A 24,799-nucleotide genomic window follows, 5' to 3' on the forward strand; every position below is an offset into this window, starting at 1 on the left:
GTTCATTAAAACAATATTTAATTTTAGCCACGATGTTTTTTCAATTCAATTTCAAATCCTTTTTTAGAAAACATCATCAGCCTACCCTCCCTTCCAACTATGTTGGAGTCGGCTTCCAGTCTCACTGGATGCAGCAATACCACCATTATACATGGAGCGACTGCCTGTCAGACCTCCACAACCAAGTAACCTGAGTTATAACACGATACCCTTTGCTAAAACTTAAGAAAATTAAGTACTTTTTAAAATATCAACTGTCACATTTTGATTGAGACCTAGAATTTCTCGCAATTCCTAAATTCACAAGTACCTATCGTTTTACAATTTTCATTAATTTTCTATTTGTTTATGAAATCCTGGAATTTTATATTAGATATTAATGCGAATACTCTAAACTATTCCTTTTTCGAGTAGTTTATTGTATCAAGTAATTAAACCTCGCTGAACATCAAAGGTAGGAAAATCGGTTTAATTCGGGACACGGACAAATCGACTCAATTCGACACGATTAGGGGCTTGATCCGTTGCTATGCAACAAAACAGGATTAGTTCGACAACTATTTGATTTTCGAGTGAATATTGTGATTTATATAGCGATAATTAAAGTTTACATTACTGGTAGTCAACAGGTTAATTGCAAGTAAGGTCGCTACCCACAAATGAACTTTGAATTTGATATGAAATATTATTTTTACACAAGAGGATATCACTAGACAAGTGCTTAGAGGAGTCAACATTCTTAATTTCAGATGCAAATTAATAAAGAACAGATTTTCATAGTCATTTACTGGCCTCTATCGAATAAACGATAGGTCAATCCAGTCCTACATTGACCGTCGCGAATTACATTCCACGATATGTAAATGTACCACCAGCCTACCTCTAAATACGTCGTAATATATAAAAAACTAAGAAATATCTCGTTTTTCCGACGGTCGTCCGAGGCTCCAAGGCAATCAATATTGGTGTAGGCTCGGTATAACAAGTTTTGTATTCGTAAACGGCTATTGTATCAATTGCAAATTACTTAAGAGTGCGATAGCTTGATTCACTACAAGGTCAAGGTTGATTAGAACGCGCCGCTTGCGCACGTTTCACGGCAACACGCTAAAACGCTAGCTGTCTCTTTTACACGCCCGCTGAAAATATCAATTAGTGAGAGATGGAGAATCAATAGTTGTGAGCAAACTGTTATATAGATCCATCACAAGACTTCAGACTCGTCCGCATTCCGTAGCTGAAAATAAATCATTAAACAAAATTAGATCTACTTCAGCGATACATCATTTTGTGACAACAACGAAGTTACTAATGGTGATTAGCGTAACTTAGTTAATGTTGATAGCGAGAAGCTTGACGTTTTTCCTCAACTTTTTATCTCGTTAAAGTTGATTCGAGAACAAAGTTTGTATACTTCGATAAAGTTTAACAATATTATTATATTGATGTTAATTTAGGAAATTACATTTATTATGAAGTCTCGCTTCTACTTCAAATTCTATTAACAAAATTATTCTCATACAAGGAAAACGATCTTTATAAATCAGCATAAGTAAATATTTCTCTTATTTTACTTACAAATTAGCTTGTATATGCAGTATTCATGTATTTGAGACCGTTAGTAGCTTGCGTAATGATAGTCAAGTGACAAACCGTGCGACCAGTCCTATTGACGACAACGACGCGGGCGCATCTCGCACCAGATTGAATGATTAAGAGGTAATTTAAACATGCGACTGGCCGACCGTCTTGTTTTAGGGTCGAGAGTTTCTCTAGCGTGCACTTTAAATAAATATTATGGCTACATGATACCGGTATTTCTGTGATAATCAACGTTGATTTGTGAAACTACTTTGGTATACTACAGGTCATTTCACTTAAATAAATTTATTTTAGAGGTTCATTAAAACCTTCATTAAAGTTCGGCCGAACGTCATGAATTTTAATTTTAGGTTATTGAATATTTAGGCGCTTATATAGACACAATACAAGAAGGTTATCTAACTAACAGTGCTAATTAAGAGTACAAGATAGGAATCAAAAACAAAACAAACGAAATACATCTGAAATGATATTATCAGTGAGTTGTGTAACGTTTAAAATTATCTTTCAAAATATACAAAGTATTCCTGATGTAATTGTTTGAACTATTTCATAAAGCTTAGCAGTTTGCGCTAACTAAGTATGCAATGAGTACGCTACCTGTTGTTTTTATAGTGAAGTCATTGAATAACAGATTTTTTACCTTACCGTCGTTGTTCATGTTTCCTTATTGAATCTAATCGCTTACGGAAGTTCTCAGAATTATGCTGCAAGAAAACCTTTTCTTGATGTTCCGATTAAATTAACTAAAGGTGATGAGGTGAATGCAGGTCCAATATTGCGCCCTTGGGGCATTCCGTGATCAAATTTCCTGTAATACTCAATATTTATTTAATTTTAGAGTTTAAATGTGCGTATTATTTGTTATCTGTTACAAAGCATTATTTAAATGACTTTATTTAGCGACTAATGTTCAAAATATTGACTTAAGTCTCATGCTAAACGTAATCAAAAGTCTTTGACCTTTCTAAGAAACATTGTTCATTAAACAGCATAGTTAATCCTAGGTAATTTATTATAATGGTCTGTCTTTATGTTTGTTTACTAAGAAGGTAAGCTGCTAATTGGATTTATTACAGTATAGAAAAATATTGTGCGTGCAAAAACGTTTATGTATGTACATACATAAACGTTTTTGCAGTAGGTAGTTACTGGTCAGTTACGTTTAGAATAGGGGCAATTTGACGACCTCGAGAGTCATTGTTGACATCACAATGTTATTATAATTTAATACAACATAGAACTTATGCCTGTCATCCACAGTTATGACGGTTGTGATTTTACATGAGCCTGTCAGCAAGTAATGTACCTTGATGATTTTCTCTGAGTATCACGTGTCGATTTAATGAAATGCTCACGGTACAATGTGGCAAAATACGGATGATCTTTGAACCCTGCGTCTACAACTGAATAAGTTTAGCAAACCTGATTTCTACAGACGGATAGCGAAATATTATGATCTCACACGCTCGTTTCCTGAGAACATTGAACTTAATTTGTTTTAAATCTTTAGCTATTTGAAGTTTAACATATTTCAGAATTACTATTGTACGTATATAACCAAAATTACTGACCTGACTCGACCGTATAAACCATTGGCTAAATTGTTTAGGTTCGAAAAAATCAGTTACTAGCAAAAGCACAGTTGGAAGTAAAATTCGTTACATTTAGCATGTTTCACACCACGTGAATACACAGTATTTTCATACCACGTTGGACAATATAACAGACACAAGATTATCGCAATGTAAAAGTCTAGCTTCATCTAATTATCTAGTATCAGTAGTGTGGATAGCATAGATGCTATTATCGTAGATATGTTAACAGTTGTTCCTACTATCAAAACATATACTAGAGCCGTCATGTTTCTATTAATATCATGTTTTATGTTAGCACGTGGTACTGCACTGTTCATCTCGCGTTGGCTAGGTTATTGATTTGTAAGGAAGAATATTTGTATGTATTGTGAAGTAGTTTTGTCTGTTTTCATAAAAAATAGTAAGTCATATTTTGCGTATAGTTTAACGTTTACAAATTACAACTAATCTTCTTTCTTTTTTTGGGACTGATGGCATCATGAGAATGTCTTCTTTTCAATTTCAATTAGTTTTTTGGTGGGTCCTATTATTATTTGCTCCTATTTCAGCGCTAAGATTCAGTCAAATTTGAGATCTTCGATTTATTCTATGATACTTGACTATCGATGTAAACAAAAAACAATGATCATATTAGTTGGTTACAGTATTTTGTATTCGTCAAACAGATTATTTACCTTTTCAACCACAAATCTTACCGAAAATCACATGATGTCCTAAAAAGTCTAAATTAATATTAGCACATCACCATTATGACCAAAGTAAGTGAAGCATCACTCGTGCTATACATAACACGATTAAAACCAAGAGTACCATCAATATACATAAGTAATCCTGACACATTTACCTCATATCTCTTAAACAAGCTCATTATATCACCAGATTATATCATTATGAGTAAATAGCTTCAGTTACAATTCTATTTCCTTACCCGACCCTATTACGCCAGCTTTAAAGATTACGGCCAGGTATGGAATAGAATAAGGCCGGGACTCCACCAAAGCAGAGATGTGTGCGGTGTGCTGTGTGCTGTGCGAGAAGAGATGTTTTTCAGCTCGCGGGACTCCACCAAAGCGGAGATGTGTGCGGTGTGCTGTGTGCTGTGCGATAAAAGCGTGTGCTCGCGCGCACGGTACTAGCAAGATGGCCGGCCGGCGCGCGCGCGGGGTTCTGCGGGTTGCTAGCTGGCGAGAGGAGGGAGGGTGACATCGCTCACTGCACGCCGCTCACATCTCTCGTCTCCACTGCGCGTCGTCCGCGCACAGCTCACATCTCCGCTTCCATCGCGACATACAAATATTACACATCTCCGCACAGCGATCTCCACTGAAGCTGAGCGGAGAGGAGACGTGTCAATAAGTCAATTCTATTGGTTGTTTAAAAAACATCTCCTCTCCGCTCGTCTCGTCTCCGCTTTGGTGGAGTCCCGGCCTAACACATTGAAAATATACTTTTTATAAACCTTTTTGGCAATGTATTTGTTATCCTCAAAGGCACTAAAGCTACAAAAGTTAGAAGAGGTAAGAGTCTTAAGGTTATTCTCCTAAATCATCGTTTGATAAAATATGTAGAGTTATTTTCTTCGAAGGGAAGAATTTAGGTCTGTTTTGATGGAAGCACAATAGCCCATACCCTAATCACCAATTTAATACGTTTATTATTAACGAGTTAATGTGTAAGATGATTAAATAATGTGTTTATTAGACACCAACGTCTGTAATTTGGGTTATAAACGGGCACAAGATTCAATACGAGACTACTGTAATTTTTTACTAGCTAGAATGTTCATGGCAGGTTTGTTTATACATTTTATAGTTCAAAATATTAACATATGCAATGCACCTTTCAACTGTGTCTACTACATTTTATGGTACTAAAAAGTAAAAACAATATTATAACAAAAACTAGAAATCATCAGTTCTACACGGAAGTATTTTAATACCCACTAAAAACCTCTTACTTAGACCTCCCTCAGTCATACTAGCAGGTGCTAATAGCTACCAACAAATTTGGAGTGCGTTAATAATGACGCTAAATTCTCGGTTACGAAATCAATTTACTAACATTTTATTTGTAGTAGAAGTTATGTAAGGTTTAAACAATGGTACAGTTAAAGACACGAATCAGTTGCAGACAGCAAAAGATACGGGACGTTTAGAACCAAATTTTTAATTAAGACGTTAATTCGATAAAGAACTCTCTAACGAAAACGGAGAAACGAAAGAAGAACACAATATGAGGAGCTTGTTAAGATATTAGACTTAGACCATTATTTGCGATTATTAAGTTTGAAGTAGAGAGCATACCTTAGCGATTTTTAGAGTAGTATTGCTCCCGGTAAATGTAAAAGAGTCAGCTCATACAGTTACATAATCAGACCCTTTTCAAAAACTATGTAAAAATATTGTAAGGAAAATAGAGTGGTATATTTGAATGTATAAAGTTACAAGTAGTTCCTAACCTTATTCAGAAATACATCGGGGTCACAATTTAGTTTAACCAGATTCGTTTGAATATCAATTCGACGGAGCAGCTGCGATCTGACCTGTATAACCTGTGTTGATAACGTACTGAGATTTAGACAACTTATAAGTATATTGACTTAAATATATACGGTAGGAATAAAGGTTATTACTTGAAAGTGGAAACAGGTCCCAGATGTCATTTTTGAAGTTTTTGACAGTCATTGCCAGTAGTCAGAAGCTTGAAAGCCTGACAACCAGTCTTATCGAGGGGTATTGTGTTATAACCCAGGTAATTGGGTTATAGAGGTCAGTCGCTCCATGTAAAATTCTGGTATTAAATTGCAACCGGTGAGACTCTAACATAGCTGGCAGAAAGGCTAGGCCGATTACTTGAAAGTGGAAAGAGAAGTCTCTTAAGACAACTTCGTGACAAACCTCAGACTGCATACATACGTAAATTTCAAAAAATACTTTTTTGAATCTCAACTAGACGCAAAAACAGAAAAAACATTAATAGCAGAGGTTTGCGTTGAGCAGCTTGTGTGTTTGATTCTGATCAATTAAAAAAATCTAGTTTATAATCTCTCCTAAGTTATAGACTTTAACTTAGACTTATATAGGTATAGCCTTAGATTGAAATCGATTCAGATTACACAGTTACGGGGGCAAAATCATATAACGCGGACAATACGAACAACTTCTATGGGTTCGCAATTCTACGAAAATGTATTTGAATATTAATATCGACATTTTTGTACAGAGGGAATGTTGTTATGTAACCTTTCAAGATTTAATATAATATCTAGGGTGCATGTCAAGTGTTTGGCAATGCACGACTGTTGATCAATAAGTCTCGGGTTCTGTTTCCGAGGAAAGCTTTATAGTGAAAATAGGCTTGCCTTTTGTTACATTGGACATGAAAGCAATCCGAAAAATGGATGTACAAAAATCAAGAAATGGAACATAAGAATCCTAAATAACAATGTTATGACATCGAAAATTAAGTGGTTATATTTATTTATACTAAATGTAGACGCATGCGCATCTAACCTTCAAAAGTAGGTCGATTCAAGCACATATTATTAACATTTTGTATCAAAACAAATGATTAAAATCACTGTATATCATAAAAAGTTATTTCCATCGTCTCAACGCGACCAACTCAATATATTCTGGACAGATTTTGATACAGTTTTCCCTTATACATATAGCGAGATTCGGCAAAACGATATCTCCTGTTTTTCCTATAAGAAATGTATGGATTATGGGTGTCTTACAATGTTATAGGTGTTTTTACAACCATCAAGAATAACCTTAACTTACGAAGCCTTACTAAATCGACAACATCAACTACCGATATAATAATTTTCATTTCAATACAGTTTTTAGATTACGAAACCTTAAAAGTCGCCAATCAAATAAAAAAGCTCTGAATAATGTACCAAATATGAATCCTATTGGAGATCCAATTATAATACAGACAATGAAAGAAAGAAAATATTATTCAATTGGAATTTAAGTCGATAAAATTCGCTTTACTATAAATATACACGTTTATATGCTGGATTTATAATTTTATATGTATAAAGTCATTGTAAGTATATTAAAACATTCCTTCAACACGAGTCGATAGCTCTACTTATTTTTAGTCTATTTTACGTGATCCATTTATCTTTAAGGATAATAAACCTTTTTTTTCAGTTTGAGTAAATATTTTTCTAATTGAGTAAATTCATTCTTATTTACCCAAATAAAATTTGATAAGTTATTGTTTGGATCAGAATAGATAGTTTAGAGTACCGCAAATTACCTGATATTATACCACGACAAAGGTTTAGAAAAAGGTTTACAAATTCTGAGACATTTCTCCAACCTGAAGATCTGAACATAATAATTAAAATTCCATAATACACATACAAAAGGCAAAATTAATTACATATCGACCTATTTAAACGGTCAACGACTCTCCATTCATGGCGAAACCAAATTACTTATCTTATCTTTGGCTTCCCTTTTATGCTTTTAATTAGATACCAGATAACATTTGTAAAGCACCTTTTGTACATGATTTTTTTGATAATTATTCATTCCCTTGAGAGTACTTAGGTATAATTTAGGGCGGTGATATTAACTTGTCAGTTTTGTGAACGCACCCTAATTAAGAGTGACAGTGCTGTGATTCTGAGCCTCCGTGGGAGGGAATCAGGCGGTTTGGAAAATATGTTAATAAACTATACTACATAATATTGTATAACGATTTTTCAAAGAGAAAAATCACGTAATTTCTTTACCTTGAACCTTCAATCCACTCTCAATACTTTAGAAAAGTACTTGCCTTGCTAAAATTATAAAAAACTATAAAAATGAAAAAAGGTTTAAGATATTTATTCTCCAGGATGAAGCAAACAAAAAATTACATCGTATAAAAAACATAAAAGAGTAAAAGCATTCAAATAAGTTAAGTATTTCAACTTCGTTAAAGCTTCCGAAATACAAGGATAATCGGAGCACTCCGCTCTAATCAAATATTTACTTAAGCACTCAAAATAAGTGTGGACGGACAGTATTAACTTGAACAGATTACATAGAAACGTTGTGTTTTACTTGTAATCTTTAAAATGGGTAGAAGTGACGCGATATTTAACAAGTAACGTTATTGTAAAGTCTAAAGTCTTAACACCCAGTCATAACATAACAGCTTACAAGTCATCGTTCTACAACAACGTTCGCAAAACTTCCTCGAAACCAACGTAAACTATCAACTTTCCAAACAAAATGTCTGAAAACAAAACATCGGATTTCATAATACGCAAATTGAATAATTAGCGGTGTCAATGGCCAAACATTCAGGTGAATATTCGGTGTGAACTAGTAAGCACATCATATGACAGTCGCGTGCGCATATCGGAGCGGTAAACAGCGCGGGCGCCGCCACTTCTGACCCCCGATAGCTCTCCCAGATAACAGCCTGATAACCGGGGGTCGCTCCACTGACAACGCGTCTTATTTAAAACAAACTTACTAACTTCTACTTTACAATAACTACACGTACACCAGTTTACATAACACTACAAACGAACCAGAATATTATAGTGTTACGTACTAAATTCGGATAAAACCGACTATTAATAATATTGAAAACGTTATAAAAAAGATAGTCACAATATTTGGCACGCAGTCGTGTCATGATTATGAAATATTATTATATCGATGTTGTGATAATTGGGAGATGAGGGTAATAATCGCTCGACCCCTCTACGGAGGCGGGGTCCGCGATTGCGCGAAAAAAGGTTCAAGTACGATTGCTCAGATTGATTAAACAGAATAGCACTCCAACGTGAATCTGCGTACAATTTAATATGACATTATTTGAAGAGCTACTGTATTTTAAAGCGTATAAGTGTTTTTGGTCCTTTCGACACTAATTGGCTTCTGTAATTTTGTGTTTGATAGTACATATGTTACTAGGTACTAGGTTTCTTTGTGCGAGATATGACAATTAACCACTTCTGAATTGAATTAGTGGTTTCGTTGCTTTTGAACGTATCTCGTTACTGTAAATGAATACGACAGTTCATATTCTTAGCCCATTAGTAACACAGACCGCCCGCAAATATTATCAATACCTTGATGAAGAGGCTAACCCGACGACAACTAACTAAACACTCGTGTTTGTTTCTCGACCACTCAACCGGAACCGAACGTTCCTGAAAATCCCTTTGAAGTTGTAATTATAGCGATATTATTGATCGTTATGGACCCGTCAAATAAATATATTTAAAGTTATTGCGTCCATCAATTATAATTATACTGTTTGTTTTTGTGACTGGAGCTGAGTCTTTAACATCAATGGAGTTAGAAATCTGGAAAGCGTTGGGCGAAGTGCGCACTTCGTGTAATTCCGGAACTGGATTGTTTTGACTCGCAGATTTGTGAATGATACTTACTCGTGTGTGCTAGATACTGTATTTACTCTAAACTGTAGGTGGTATCATTTTTCGTGGGCAGTTTGTTATTCTGACTCCGATACAAAATAATCCTCTTGTTATATTCTTAGAACCGCGTAGTACCCAATTAGGACGCGAAATTCAATACTCGGTATTCGTTATTTTTATATTCATCTAATAGGTATTGTCTGGTTTACAAACATTGTACAAAAATATTGTTAGACATAAACAACATTTTCTTTAACATATTTAGACAAAGGCTTATGAAATAATGGCCGTGAATAACTAGGTACTTTCAGTTTTAAGCTTTTATACTCAGTAGCAGGAATTAGGAGCAGGAAATATGTCAGTATCTTATTATATTATTTTTACCCAGAAATGGGCCCCGTGTCTTGTTTCCCTTGATTCTAGAAAACAGTCATTAATATTTCTCGCCTAAGGGAACATTTTTCTTTTAGAGTTATTACTAAAAACCGTCCCTAATTAATCTTGATTTGTAAATGACTAAGAACCACTGAAGTAAATATTTACAAAAAATAACCAGTAGGTACCTATTATATTTAACAACTGGTGAATCTCTTCTCAATAAATTCGAGGCTGTATTAATTCACAATTGTAATAGTCCACCTTAAGATATCCCTATTAACTTCCAGAAATTGTTGTCCTTACAATAGTTATCAGAATAGTTACATGATAGTCTTCTTATTGAAGTTTGCTCTTGCGAGCTACTTCTCAAAAGCTTCTGCTAGCTATGACTGTTGTAGTAACAGCATGCAGATTGCAATTTTCTGTTCTCATAAAGGAGCAAATTTTGTGGTTTAAAATTGTGTGTGGTAACTGTCACCTAGGTAATCTATACCAATATTATAAAGCTGAAGAGTTTGTTTGTTAGAACGCGCTAATCTCAAGAACTACTGGTTCGAATTGAAAACAATTTTTTGAGTTGAATTGAGACCATTTATCGAGAAGGGCTTTAGGCTATATAACATCATGCTGCAACTATTAGGAGCGGTGTAGCAACGAAAAATGCGACAAAAACGGGGAAAATTATGCCATATTCTCTCTTATGTGACGCAAGCGAAGTTGCGCGGGTCAGCTAGTTGATCATATACACTTATGACAATACCAAAACTCAGTAATTGTCTTGTATACCTATAATACAAGTGTGTTATTACCTCGGTGTACGAAACAAACAGAATTATCAAGTTATCAGTACAACGGATGTTGCGCGACAATATGTGTGTCGCTGAGTTTTTATAAGTGTTTCTACTCCATTCAGACGATGTTGATGTCGTATAAGAAGTTTATAGTAAAACGTGCTGGCTACTATTAATAGAAAAATTACGGTTTTTATGTCTAACCTTGGTAATTTTAAAAGTTTTTAGCTGTTTTGTTTGTGAAAAATGCAAAAGTAGATCGTAGCAGGTCAATGTGTGATAAAAATTTAAAGTGCAAAACTGGTTGTAGACGTATAGACTGCCACTTGCAAGTAATAGGTACAAATAGCAAGAATATCTAAGTACGTTATAAGATAGGACTAACCTAAAATATTGAACAAGTCTGGGGAGAATAGAAGAAAAGGGAGAAGAAATTTCTATTACGCACCTAGCTTTTTGAAACAAGGCCATGCTTACTAGTTTAAAAGATTTTTTCAGTTTTGTTCAAACACTCCTTTCGGTAAACTACCTACTAAACGGCAAACTTCATATCAGGATGTGGAATTTCAATAACATCACTGATTTACAATATGATCGAGAAAGGTTTTATAAAGAAGTCGTAGACTTGAATTTCATAAGCATGTAGGTACCTACCTACATAGTACATTCATCTTTAGGTAGGTATTGAAAATCCTAAATCGTCCAAAAAAACACGTCTACTACCAGACGTAAATCCCTTATCGGCGTAACTTTCTTTAAATAAATACTGTTTTGATAACAAACTATTGTTTTTATTTCATCGCTATCAATGTAGGGTAATATATTGTAATACACAAATACACACGACGATGTATTTTAAATTTGGTCACGTTTTATTTTTACATCGAAGGCTAATTAATCGGTTATCGTATAGATTGCACTTTGTACTGTCTATTGACTAAAGTTTATATTTAACTGCGCATGTATTTTTACCACATATTTAAGTCCGATTTCTTCTTTTTTTGTATTAATAGCGACATTCAGCCTTGTCATTTAGGACAATCAAATGGTAGTCAAAATCTAGGAAATCTCAGTGAATTCCTACTTAACTTAGTTAAAAAAACATTGAAAAATAGTCTTTTAGGCTTTTCATGAGGCGCCCATAGCCGTTTGCCCTCACCGATCAGTAAATGGTCTGTGGTTAAAGCTAATCTTGGCGCGGTCCTTCCATAGATGGGTGACCGCATAATGGTATTTGAGAAAGTCGTTCCCGGTATTTTCAGCTACGAAAACCGTCGTCAAGCAGCGTCAAAGGCCTTCGGGTGGCTTGAACAACTTTGACACTAGGTGGACGACTAACCATACGATAAAGAAAAGAAAGAAGGCTTTTCAATATGGTCCATAACATACGATGATCCGTATTAAACGCGTGTATGAAACAGAAGAGAGACGGGACTATCTCAGCGTCCACTGTTCGTTATTGTCCAAGATAAGTATTATTCGATTGCTCTACAGATATCAATAATCTATGATAATGAGAGTTGATATCAAATAGAACATGACCTACGAACATGGACAGGTATGATCTATGAATAGAGGAATGGTTTAAAGGATGAAATCATACTCTTGGGAAATGAGGGTACTTTAAAACATCTCCGCCATAAGATGACTTTTTCGTAGATAAATAATGGTAAATGTTGTTCTCAATCGAAACAAAATGTTATTTGTCCATAAAATCAGTTTGGATTGTTAAGAATCTTTAATTTATTACTGCGTCAAATATAACAAATGAAGATAGACTAATAACTACCTAAATCGATTTCAGGTTCAAATCAAATATGAAAAGTTTAAATTAAGAAACAAGTGCGGGAACAGATACAATTACGTAAGTACCAACATAATAAAAAGAATATTTTTATCGGGAAAGTTGAAATCGCATGGTCGAAGGCCACGGGGTCAATGGACCATTACAGCCAGATTTTTTATCATGCAATTCGAATAAAAATAGACTGCACCGTCTTGATCTTGATACTAGGAGTACCAATATTGTTCGTAGTAGGAATCCCAAAGTATCAAGTAATGTTGGAATGTAAGAAGACACCTGTTGCGTAGGAGCGAATAAGATACTAAAGTGTTGGTAACGGGTACAATAATACAGGCAATATGAATATAATATAAAGCCATAATACCTAGTAAGATTATGTATATAAGAAAACTGTTATCACCGTCAATTAGTGTTTCTTTGCTACCGAAATTATAACCAGCGCTCTTCAAGTGCGTAATTTTAATCAGCTGACTAGTGACCAGTCTATTTATAAAAAAAAATGTAGGCAAGAGTAACAGATATTAATTAACAAGATAATTAGAATCGTATATCAAAGGAAAACGCGTATTATTATTAAAACATATTACGCCACGCTTGAAATAAGTGGTTTCAAGAAAGTTGATCCAGTCCAAGCTGTAATAAATGTATGAAGAAATTCGCGGACCTTACCTCTCGCTCCATTCCCGTGGCTGACCGGTGCCCCGTTCACTTTGATCGGCCTCCCGTCTGCAGTACATTTTAACAGCATATTTCCAGTCTTCAGAACATTCACCTATTACGATCCATCCGATAAAGTAAAAACATTAAACTAAGTAACCAAGAAAACAAAAACACGCGAGAGTAGTATAGTTATTTATTTTTTCTTTGGCGCGAACTGATTGGTTGTCGCGCGTGACGTCAAAAGTCAATTTGAAACCACTGAAATCGTCACAAAACCTATATTTTGTTATCTTTACAGTTCAATTAATGTAACACGTTGTTTAAATAGTTCACACAACACGGTTAACACTACCAGCATATGTGTTTAGTATCGAATTGCACAAAATTATTACGTGAATCGCTCACTAATGAAGTACACACACTCAATGCAACAGGCTGGCTAGCTGACTGGAATGAATACTGCTGCGATTTGCGATACAGACCACGGCTGTTGCCGTGTTTTGATTGATAGATCAAGAAAAAAATGAATGAAACATGTGTGAAGTTCGTCGCGATAGCAGTATCGTTATCTCACTCTTGTTTGATGCGGTGAATTATATGAAAATGAGCTATGATCTACCGAATGATATAAAATATGTACGCATTTTCAGGTAGATGGTATCAAAAACTTTTGTTGAATAAATAGATACTCTAAAAAGCGACGCTCTAGCCAAAAAAATTGGGCTGTAATCATAATTATCACTTATCACTAGACAAAGATAGAATATCAAAAGAAGATTTTGTTTTCCTTCATAATATTGATTACGTTGGTATTACTGTTATTAGAGTTGCTACAAAAGAAAATGAAACAAGGAATATTATAAATCGCAATAAAATTCCTTATGTTTAAATAATTGTCTTTAACATATATCATTTGAAAAAGTCAAAATTTTACATTATATTTTTTTTAAATAAACGTAAAACCATAATTACACACAAAAAATAACCAAAAGCAGTTATCGTTTAATATTTATTTTGCATGGCAGCATCGAATAGCGCCATATTTATTTTGAACGCGCCATTTTGAGAATTTATTCGGGTGACGCTACGGTGCTTAGATTGCCGATTTATTATAAATACTTTCGAAATGGGAAAAAAAGATAAGAAAGGTGATACTAGCGATGGTTCCAGCGAGGAGGAATACGTTGTTGAGAAGGTTCTCGACAAACGAACTGTGAAGGGAAAGGTGAGTCTTGGATCTGCTTCTGCAATTTTCTAGCTTCCACAATATGTGTTCTTTTCACGAAGGTGTATCGATTACACTGGCTCTTGGGTGTTTGTCATATATTTTTCTAATATTTATGAATACTGTATTCGAAATCTGACTGTAGACAGTTATTTTTACTTTGGCCTCGCTTGCTCAATCGGTAACCTATAGCCAACTAAAACTTTTCACCAAAATATCTGATATTTTCCGGCGTTTGGAAAATCCTTGGAAGTATACTGTATAACCACATGAAAAGGTGATGACACACCAATAAACCTTGTTTGTTATCGTGTGATCTACAATCTACAATAATTATAAAGAGGTGCAAAATCGATAAAAATATGCGGTCCATCTTGAAAACTACGGTTCTAAGATAAAATTAACATGTCTGAAGATCTCTGTATACCTGAAATCAATAAATTTAAAGTTGTTGGGTACTAAGTATACAAATTTTTACAAATATTTAACTAAAAATAAGATTTATCAAGTCACTGGAACAAGCCTTCTTCTTTCAGCAATATTTCTACATAAATAGACCTTACAATATTTCCTTTGCTCATAAATTTTTCATATTCTTCACAATACTAGTAATCCTATTAACCCATTCAGCCAAGCTTGAAGGTTTTTATCAGGAGTGGGCTTGACTTACAAATACAGGAGATATGTGTAAAGGTTTCAAACCAGGACCTTGTCATGACTTTGTCAAATGTTCAATGCCTTATCTATTTGGCTATTGTAAGCTTTTCATGTCTGAATGAAGCAATTACTTTTATTTATTAAAAGACAGAGACTAGGTTTGTGGAAGATGGAGACAAAACAATGACAGCTTCAACTCCACCACCTTATTTTTTTTGGTTTATATCATCTTCATCATTGCTATATTCAGACACTTTTTTCACACTGCCTTCTTGTTAAACTAACACCACCCCTAAAATATACTCTCTTAACTGTTGTTTAATGTATGTGTTAACGTGTTGGTCAGCTGTGCGGTAGGATTCATGGATCCATATTAACTTAACAAACATAACATCATACCATTACTCCCAAAGAGGGATATGCAGAAGTGTATTAATGCTATTACATTCACATTTAACCAATTATGAAATGTGTTTAGTTAGTATCCACCAAACTTTGTGCTTCAAAATTTTGCAATAAGCCACTACTAATGTACAAAAGATATCTCCATGGAGTGAAGGTGATGGATTCATAATATCAATGATGTCCTGATTGTCAACTGTATTCCTTGCTTATACCTCTTTGTATGTTTTCTTATCTTTTAGGCAGTGGCTTATTGCTAGATTCAGATTCACATCAAATGGTGCATACTATACTAGATAAATTAATGTAAAGAGCAGTGGACCAGCTCTTCACTTTATATTTTATGTTTTGATAATGGTAACTCCTTAATACCCATGAATCTAGGTTCTCAAGACTGGACCAATGAGGCAGTAGAAAAATGGATTTTTAATACTTTATTGTAGATGTTTATGAGTGTTTTTGGTTTCTTAAATAAAGAACACAATACAGAAAAGATAATTTTGTGTCACACACAATCAAAACAAACATTTTGGCATACACAGTAATGAAAAACATGACTAAACAAACAGTTAAACTAACCACATTACACAATATACATTTCTCACACAATAAATTACAATTCTTTGCAAACTCCTCAAAAATACAAAGTATAGTAGATGTAGGAGCCTACAATCAGGATGTGTTACCTTACAGATACAATACCTGCTGAAGTGGAAGGGCTACAAGGAGGAAGAGAGTACGTGGGAACCTGTTGAAAACCTCGACTGTGAGGAGCTCATCAAGACTTATGAAGAAAACCACAAAAAGGACAAAGAGGTAAGTCTATTATGTCTAGTCACTTCACCACTTAGATATAAGTGTTGGATATCTTATAGATAGTAATAGAAATTCGATAAAATCTTGTTGTTAAGCTAACCAATACTTTCCTAAGTTGTTGAAATAAGTGGTTTTCTTTCAATAATTAAATTATTTACTCTAACCTTTTCATGTTGTTTTATTATTTGTTTCAAACTAACCTTTTTCATGACATTTAACATAATAATGTGAAGCGGTTAATTAATACATCTCTACGTAAAGGTATGATGTTATGTTGCGAAATATACTAACAGTCATTTTAACATTCATAATCTACAAATAGGGCTTAAGTAACACTATATATAATAAATTTCTTCAAGAGTTTGTTGTCTATTCTCAGCCGAAGACTACCAAAAAGCCTGAGGATAGAGGCAAGAAGCGCGTGCGAGAGTCGAGCGAGGAGAAGTCCTCCGGTCGTAAGGGTCGCGGTACCAGCGTGTCGTCTGCTGATGAGCACCGGGAGAAGCGCGACCGCAAGGATGATAAGGCCAAGAGCGGCTTCGAGAAGGGACTCAAGGCTGAGAAGATTATTGGTAAGTGTTTGTAGTGATTGTGTGTTATACTGCGGTATTTGTTAAATTATCGTGGTATATGATATGTTACATAGTTATTTTACTATTCATTCAAATAATTATTATGAATGATTATGGAATATTCTATAACAAATTCCCCAGCCTTTTGAGGCATGAAAAAAAATGCCTTATCTAATTTGAATTTGTTTTGTATTTACTATGGAATACTAGCTTAACAATGTTGTATTCAAGCTTAAAGTTTTTTAAAAAATATCAAAAATTTTTATATAATTGAGGTATTTAGGTCACTGTATACTGCAGTATAAGTACGTAAGCAACACAAACTCTACAAATCATGCAATGATGTTTCCAGGTGCATCAGACGCGACTGGCGAGCTGATGTTCTTGATCAAATGGGCCGACACCGATGAGGCAGAGCTTGTGCCCGCCAAAGTGGCCAACATCAAGTGCCCACAGCAGGTAACACATACAAACTGCTTTACTTATTTTAGTGATACACATATTTTATTTAATATTAATTGGCAACTTCGTAAAAAAAAAATGAAGTGGTTCAGGCTGTGTGTAAAAATATAATGTAGAAGGAAATAATCTTTGGAAAGGTTTCTTTAATACATTCATTGATATTACTATTTTGAATTTGCTATGCATCAGCAGTGTAGTAGTTAGTGTTTGACATAAATTAGCAATATTCTAAAACATTTTTTTTTTTGCTTTCTCAACAGTAGCTTATTACTATATATATTTTTTTTATCTGGACATAAGTATTGATGGACATCATTGAATGTATATAAATATATGACATGTTGATATCTTATCACTAATCTGTGACCCGGTTTCGTCTATTGCTTGAAAACACATATTTAATTGTTATCTTTAAAATTATCATGATGATGAATAGCTTTGAATGCTTATCAATGCATTTTAAGTTTTTAAACATTCTCTGTCACTTACTGGTCGTGACGATTATCCATCCCGCCAGACTATGAGAGTGAAGGAATAGAGACACTATAAACAAAGTCCCGCACCGTTCTCTCGTTGGCCGTTTTTAATGAAACTGGCTGCCATGGCCGAATATTGTCTAGGAGGACATTATTAGATGATAGCTTTGCTACTACCCCTTCAGTAACGATCTTATTAGCAGTCTAATGTAGTAATAATATTAATGAATTATTTGTAGGTGATCGCATTCTACGAGGAGCGGTTGACATGGCACACGCCGGCGGAGGAATGATTAGCGGCCACGGCGGGGGACAGCTTGCAGCGATACATTACTGCGTACTTCTCCAGTTCGTATCGCTCGGGCTACCGCCGCCCGCTGCGGGAGCTGCAGCGACCTCTACTGTAGGCACACCGGCGTATACATATTATATAACAACGATACCGCGCATGTCTCTAAACGTTTTAACTCCTTAAGTATTGAACGGTGTGAGAAAATTATCTATTACAATATTTGAAATATGAAAGTATACACAATAGCGGCATTTAAAGTTTGAAAGTTTAAATAACATCTTATATAGTTGAGTCGTGTAATACATTGGTCTCGCATATACAGATTTTACGTTTAACGTCGACTATTCGGAAGGCAGCAATAGGAGTAAAGGCAACTCGATTAGCTTTATACAGTCGAATGTATTAGGCGACTACCAAATGGCTGTATTTATAAGTGTCGTAACTAGAACTCATTCGTCGTACGTTTGTGTGACTTTGCGAATTTGTTTCGACAATATCTCGAAACAACTTCGCCAGCAGGGGGCGCTTATAACAGAGTAGACAAGACTTGTGCGGTATTGTTCAATAATATACGCTACACACACCAGTGAAGATCTTACGTTGAAATACGGCTATAAACCGTATTTTAGACTTTTAGTTGGTATTCCGAAATTCTCATAGTAAGGACAACTAGTGAACGTTTGGCGATTCAAGTTTTAAATGGCACTGACGATACGGTTGTAAGTGTTATTTTATTGACATAGGTCCTTTTGAACTTGACTACAGATGTACAGTATGTATAGACAGCCTGAGCTAAAATGACGGTACTTAGATACTATTGTATTGTTCGAAAGGACTAACTAGGCCCGTGTTATTGTAATTAAGCTTATATTGCAATAATACCGAAAGCTGTGTGTTCATGAAATAAACACAGTTTGTGCCACGACTGTGGAAACTTCTACGAACACCGACATTTTATAGTTATACGAATGACACTGGCTTAGAGTATGTGCAATTTTATACCACTTATAGACCTATCAATCAAATAGAGTGTAAAACAAACTTAGTACTTGATCAGATTAGTATCTGATCTGCTCCATAGTTCATGTTAGCAGTCCTATATACAATATACCGCTAGTAAAATGACTGAAACAGATTTGTTTCCTTTACATAGGTGTATTTTCGGTGTCTACCTGTAAGATAATCTGAAAGTAAGTCGTTTGATGTATTTTATATTATAAAAACGGGTAATTGCGACCGCTTCGTAGTCTTAACTCAAACGAATAGGGTAGCTTCCAATCAATTTAAAATGAAATATTCTTCTGGATAATGCTTTTGATTGTAAAATAATTAGTCATGCAAACATGCCCATTGCAGAATTAAATCCAGTATTATGTAATTCTCTGATTTGATCTTGACATGTTTTATGTGTGACTGAAAATGATTCGAATCAAACCAGCGATCGACGTAGCGTAGGTATAAAAGCGGTGACAATTTCCCCAAGGAAATTCTTAATATTAGTCTCCGAACTAAAGTTCGAAACATTTTTAGCTTCTGAATTTGTGTTGCATGCGATTGCATATATTTTTCCACATCATACTCTCCATTAGCAGTAAGTTTTCACATTTCATAATGAAATATAATATAATTAATACATGAGCATTGTCGAAGTTCTAAAAGAACTTTTCGTATCGATCGACTGAATCGAATACATATTAATTTATCTGAAAGTGTAGTGAGTGAAAGTTATTTTCCTAGACATTAATATCACAAACATATTGTAAGTTTTTGATATTTATCCTTTAAATTAAGGTTTAGAATTTTAAGAAATGAAGTTAGTAAGCGATTTTCTTGAGCAGCAGAGTATAGTTTCCTACCGAGTGACGAACAATGTTCGAAGTGATGATAAGCACGTTTACTGTGACTTTGTCATCGTGGTTTTGTGGCACAGGTTACTATTACAAGATGGTTTCACAGCCACGCAATAACTACTTCGGCTACTTGTGTATTTGTTGTAAAAATATGTATATATGTACGGTATAACATACATATTTTATAACATTTCCCCATCTTGATACAGTAACCTTAAGCATGATACATAATTTGTAGTAAATGTGCTGCAGGGTTTGTGCAAGCGCTCTTTATGTTAGCAATGTTAGTTTGTACAGTGCAGCGTGACGATAGCACGCGCGTCTGTGTTTAACTCTTAGTACTATCGTTGTAAATTTGTTTTATATACACATTGCGACGCTAAACGGCGTGACCTTAGATAATACTATTGGACAAGTAAAATAAAATACATTTTTAAGTAAATATCGAGTTTTATTCACCCATTAATATAGGAATCATAGTCTTATGTTATTTACGAAGGCAAAATCACTGAAACTTTCAGTAACTTTCCAACAAGTACTCGAGACGATACATAAATAGAAATGACACTAAAGACACGAAATATTAAATACATTTGTAATTAATACAGACACATATTACACTATGAAGATCAGAATAAACTAAATAAAATACTGTAAAAAGATCAATGATAAGTTCCTGTAATCATTCGCGGAAGGTCACCGTGGCACTTTCAATGTTAATATACATCACATACCTATCACATTTCCACAGTCTAATTATCTCCAGTCGTGTTATAAAATCAATGATTACCTTTATCATTATTTATTAATGAATATTTGGCTTTGAAAGCACAATGAAAACTATAATCTCGATTTGAAAGAGGCACTGACTAGTGTTAGTTGTTCATAGAAATGAAAAAATATACTTATTCTAGGAATATAAATCGTTACATTTTATTTATTTAAACTACTTATAAAATAAGAGTATATAATTACTGAGTAATTTCATATTAATAGTCAATGTAGGTACGTGTGAGGAGTACAACTGCGTACATACGTGCGCGGGAGAGCCCGTATTCGTTCGAATCATTTCATAACTTACTCTCGAACATTGACAAATATTAAAGTATTATTATTAAATAATAATAGTACATAATAATTACAAATAAAAGCATATAATTGTAGGTACATGTCGACGGTGGTAATCCATTGTTTTAAGTTATTGGCAGTGTTTACGCTTGGTATTTGTAGTCGTGCTTGCTCAGACCATTACTGTAACAAAGAGTATCTCGAGTTTATTCAAATAAAAGAAAAGTTACCCATCTTTACGGTATTCAGCCAGGTTTGTTCAAACGACTACACCATTTAAAAACTTGTAAGCAACGATGTTATATAAACCAACGTAAAAACGTCACATGTTATGTGAAAAATAAATAAAACAAATGATATCTGTCGACTACATTGTGAATATGACGTCTTGATCATTTGTGTTTCATCGTGAATCGTCAGGTACCTATTTGACAATCAGCAGATAATATTCGGTCGTTTGTCCGGCACTTCTTGCCTAGGCTTTTATATTAAGTTTTCAATTCATGCCTTACTTAATTGATCTCTTCGCTACTATTAACTAGCCTGTATATAGTGGAACAAGTAAGGTCATGTACCAGTACATACCTGAGCTGCGCCACATGTCCGGGCGTGGCCTGTATGAGCGGCGCGAGTCTCTCGGTGAAGCGCTGGAAGTTGCGCTCCAGCTCGCGCTGGTACTCGCGCTGGTCGCTGCCGATCAGGTTCTTGTTCTTGCGGAGTGCGTCGTGACACCTTAGAGCAATATAACATGGTGTAATATCATGTACAAGAGCAGTAACGTATGGAAACTGCTGGCGAAATATATTAAATAATAATTATATATATATATAGTGAAATGTTAGTTGTGTACAGCATTATAAAAGTAAACAATTTGTAAACGAAATCACTTACTTTTTGGAAAAGTCTTTGAAGGCGAGGCGTAGTTTGTTGGTAAGCCGTGTTGGTGGCTGTGTGCCTTCAGCTACTGGAGCGAGGAACACCTGTAACAAAACAACAAATTGTAATAATTTCACGCTAGACGTTTTTAGGAATACAAATAAAAATACAACCGAAAAGTAGACAAATTAATTTGAAGCATACCTGTGCAAGTTCGAGTGGTCCTTGGTTGACAGTAGTGCCGATACATCCTTGTACCACCATCTGTAGCATCTTCGGGTCGGCTGGCTCCTGGCTTGTTGCTGCTGCTAGCTCGTTGATCTACAACATTAATAATAGATTATATTATATTGTACATTGGAGAGGCCTTTGCCCAGTAGAAGGATACCTGTAGGGCTTACAAAAAGTAGATCATAAGCGAAATATAATAGAAGCGACAGAAACGTAAAATTACCTTCTTCTGAATATCTTCAATGGCAACTTCGATCGGAGATAGTATTATCTGTGTTCGCTGTACTACCTGAAAACACAAATTACACATTTATTTCTTAGTAGATTCGTGTTTCTTTTATCAACAGTCTTTTGAAGAAGCAGATTGTCAATGCTTATTACTAGATTTTTATAAGAAATATTGGACATAGTTATTGTGTATATAGTACCTGTATCCTAGTCTTGACGTAGGGGAAGTGGTGCGCGGTGGTGAGGATGGTCTTGCGCTTGCACTGCTCCGCGATGTCGCCGTGCGCCCGCCCGCCCACCGTGAACGGGGTCGCGTACATGAACCGCTCTGGACACGGACTTATATGTTACATTCTAGACTCATATTACTCTAAACTATTGTAACTTAATTAATAATTTTCTAATATAATAATAAATCCTTAGCACTCCATTGCATTTAAAAAAAAAACTAATTTTGTCTTTGTTGATTAGGTTTATTCAAATAATAAGTTCAACTTTCTGACAGATTCCTCATACATTATTCATTAAATTGGAATTCAAACTAACTATACTCTTTAAAATATAGCTTGATTAAAATGACAGTTCTAAGCAAAACAGAGAACACAACTTTGTAGTGACGTCTAACGAGTATTACAAATTGAAACACGAAAAATCTGTCTTGTCTAGCATTATAACTAGTTTTTAAATACACATCCTCAATAAGAAATCAGAATAATTTAATACAATCAGCCTTTAAACCAAAAATCAGTACTATTTTCTTTAGTCTTAAAATAATCCTAATAATTTTCAACCTCTCTACAAGGCTACGTCATGTTGCAAAAATTTGAGTGAGGAGACACAATAGATAAGAGTAAATCGATTGATTAAAACAATATTAACAATAATTGTTATTTTTCATAAAGAAGTAAATCAGTATATTACTATCATCTTCATCCCTATCATCAGAATTGCACCATTAACTGAATAAATTAATTTTATTTAACTGTTTTCATTGTTTTATTTAATTGACCCTAATTAATACTAAACTAGGAGAGGTCTCCGTGCGGTGTTAAAAGTAGGGCTGGTCGTCCTATACGAATTTGCTTAAACAATAAGATTCACAACAACAATTCGTAAAAAGCAAATTCAAAAATAATTGAATCCAATATAATTATTTTAGATTCGATTTTGCCGCTATCGATTTTAATCAATACTTCTACAACCCTAGTCAAAACAGTTTGTCATCTGTCATTCTAATCAAGCTATATTTTAAAGAGTATAAATAAGTGATTGTACTAACTGATGTTATAGTTCCTCTCGTAGTGCGTGACGCGCTTGCGCAGCTCGTGCGGCTCGAAGTAGGGCTCGACGTAGGTGATCTGTATGTAGGCCTTGTCGGGCTCCAGCGTGCTCGCGTCCACGATGTTCGAGTCCTTGATGATCACCACGTTCTCCGCGCCGAACCGGGCGCCGTAGAAGTTCTGGAAATGCGATATTTAGAAATATACTGAGAGTTTTGCCTGAGGCACCTCTTGAGATGCATGTTTGAATGGTAATATCCCTCCCAGTAGCATTTATGAATGTAATCGCTGAGCGATCTTCAATTAAGGGGATATATTTTTTTATTTATCTGGATATAAAATGATATGAAGATTTCAGTGCCTATGAAAGCATGTAAATAAGACTTGACTCTTAGTCGTGACCTATACGTGACATTTTACCTAATTTTAACGCATCTCACCTTTAGCTGGTCATTACGGTCTCAGCCAAATAGGCATAGAGGCATAGGATTTATACACAGATGAGCGTATTGCAGTGTACAAACTCAGACAAAAAATAATTACAATCAAATGATCGACCATGAATAAAAAAAAAGTATAGTTTATGCCAGTGTCATACCTCTAGCCGACTGAAGATCTCGGGCAGCTTGGTGAGCGCGTGCTCCTTGTAGATGAACTCCTCGGCGTCGAGGTCCCCGAACCTGGCGCCGTAGAACGACACGCGGAAGTACGTGCCGAACACGCGCTTGCCGTGCAACTGCTCTATACGGGTGAACGCCTCGTTTAACTTGCTGAAATACGTACCAATAATAGATGTTAAAATCTTATATTTATAAAATTCTGTTCAAATACCCGGAGTTATAGGCAGAGCCTTTAGGACATAAGGCACTATAACCATTACAACATTGTCATTAAAAAAAAAGGGATTTAAATTTGCAACTTCGGACTCCCAACTAAAATAAAGTTAGCATCTCTAGTCAAATATTTCCTTTAATGGCGAATTCCTCGAGTGGTGAGAATTCTATTATTTCTTGCACTTTTTGGCTTAAGTTTTAATACATAAAATTTTTTTTAGCTCTGGTAGAAATAAACTTGAACAATAACTGTTCGTGGTACTGGGTCTTGGTATTTAAGTTTGATCTTTTTATTTCTCAT

The 24,799-nt window shown here is 34.9% G+C and overlaps 3 protein-coding genes across 3 annotated transcripts in view; 1 reads left to right on the top strand and 2 right to left on the bottom strand.

Annotated features, from left to right (window-relative positions):
- LOC142987179 (uncharacterized) overlaps positions 1 to 13,725 on the bottom strand; it is a 74,320-nt gene extending 60,595 nt beyond the window's left edge. The window contains exon 1 of the mRNA XM_076135759.1: positions 13,240 to 13,725. Within this exon, the coding sequence (XP_075991874.1) occupies positions 13,240 to 13,318 (79 nt within the window). The 5' untranslated portion in view covers positions 13,319 to 13,725. The remainder of the gene's footprint in view (positions 1 to 13,239) is intronic.
- Positions 13,726 to 14,276: 551 nt separating this feature from the next.
- On the top strand, positions 14,277 to 20,424 carry LOC142987181 (chromobox protein homolog 5-like). The gene is made up of 5 exons (XM_076135765.1): positions 14,277 to 14,455; positions 16,208 to 16,330; positions 16,710 to 16,902; positions 17,255 to 17,361; positions 18,080 to 20,424. The coding sequence occupies exons 1-5, from the start codon at positions 14,357 to 14,359 to the stop codon at positions 18,131 to 18,133; spliced, it is 576 nt and encodes a 191-aa protein (XP_075991880.1). The 5' UTR covers positions 14,277 to 14,356; the 3' UTR covers positions 18,134 to 20,424.
- The window catches only part of Zir (dedicator of cytokinesis), a 32,868-nt gene continuing 28,481 nt past the window's right edge, over positions 20,413 to 24,799 (bottom strand). Inside the window, exons 33-40 of the mRNA XM_076135766.1 lie at positions 24,264 to 24,435; positions 23,665 to 23,845; positions 22,586 to 22,713; positions 22,381 to 22,446; positions 22,131 to 22,247; positions 21,942 to 22,030; positions 21,636 to 21,782; positions 20,413 to 21,233 (exon numbers count right to left, since the gene is read on the bottom strand). Coding sequence (XP_075991881.1) covers positions 21,194 to 21,233; positions 21,636 to 21,782; positions 21,942 to 22,030; positions 22,131 to 22,247; positions 22,381 to 22,446; positions 22,586 to 22,713; positions 23,665 to 23,845; positions 24,264 to 24,435 — 940 coding nt within the window. The 3' untranslated portion in view covers positions 20,413 to 21,193. The remainder of the gene's footprint in view (positions 21,234 to 21,635; positions 21,783 to 21,941; positions 22,031 to 22,130; positions 22,248 to 22,380; positions 22,447 to 22,585; positions 22,714 to 23,664; positions 23,846 to 24,263; positions 24,436 to 24,799) is intronic.

Source organism: Anticarsia gemmatalis, chromosome 3 (genome assembly GCF_050436995.1).
Source record: "Anticarsia gemmatalis isolate Benzon Research Colony breed Stoneville strain chromosome 3, ilAntGemm2 primary, whole genome shotgun sequence".
Taxonomy (NCBI): domain Eukaryota; kingdom Metazoa; phylum Arthropoda; class Insecta; order Lepidoptera; family Erebidae; genus Anticarsia; species Anticarsia gemmatalis.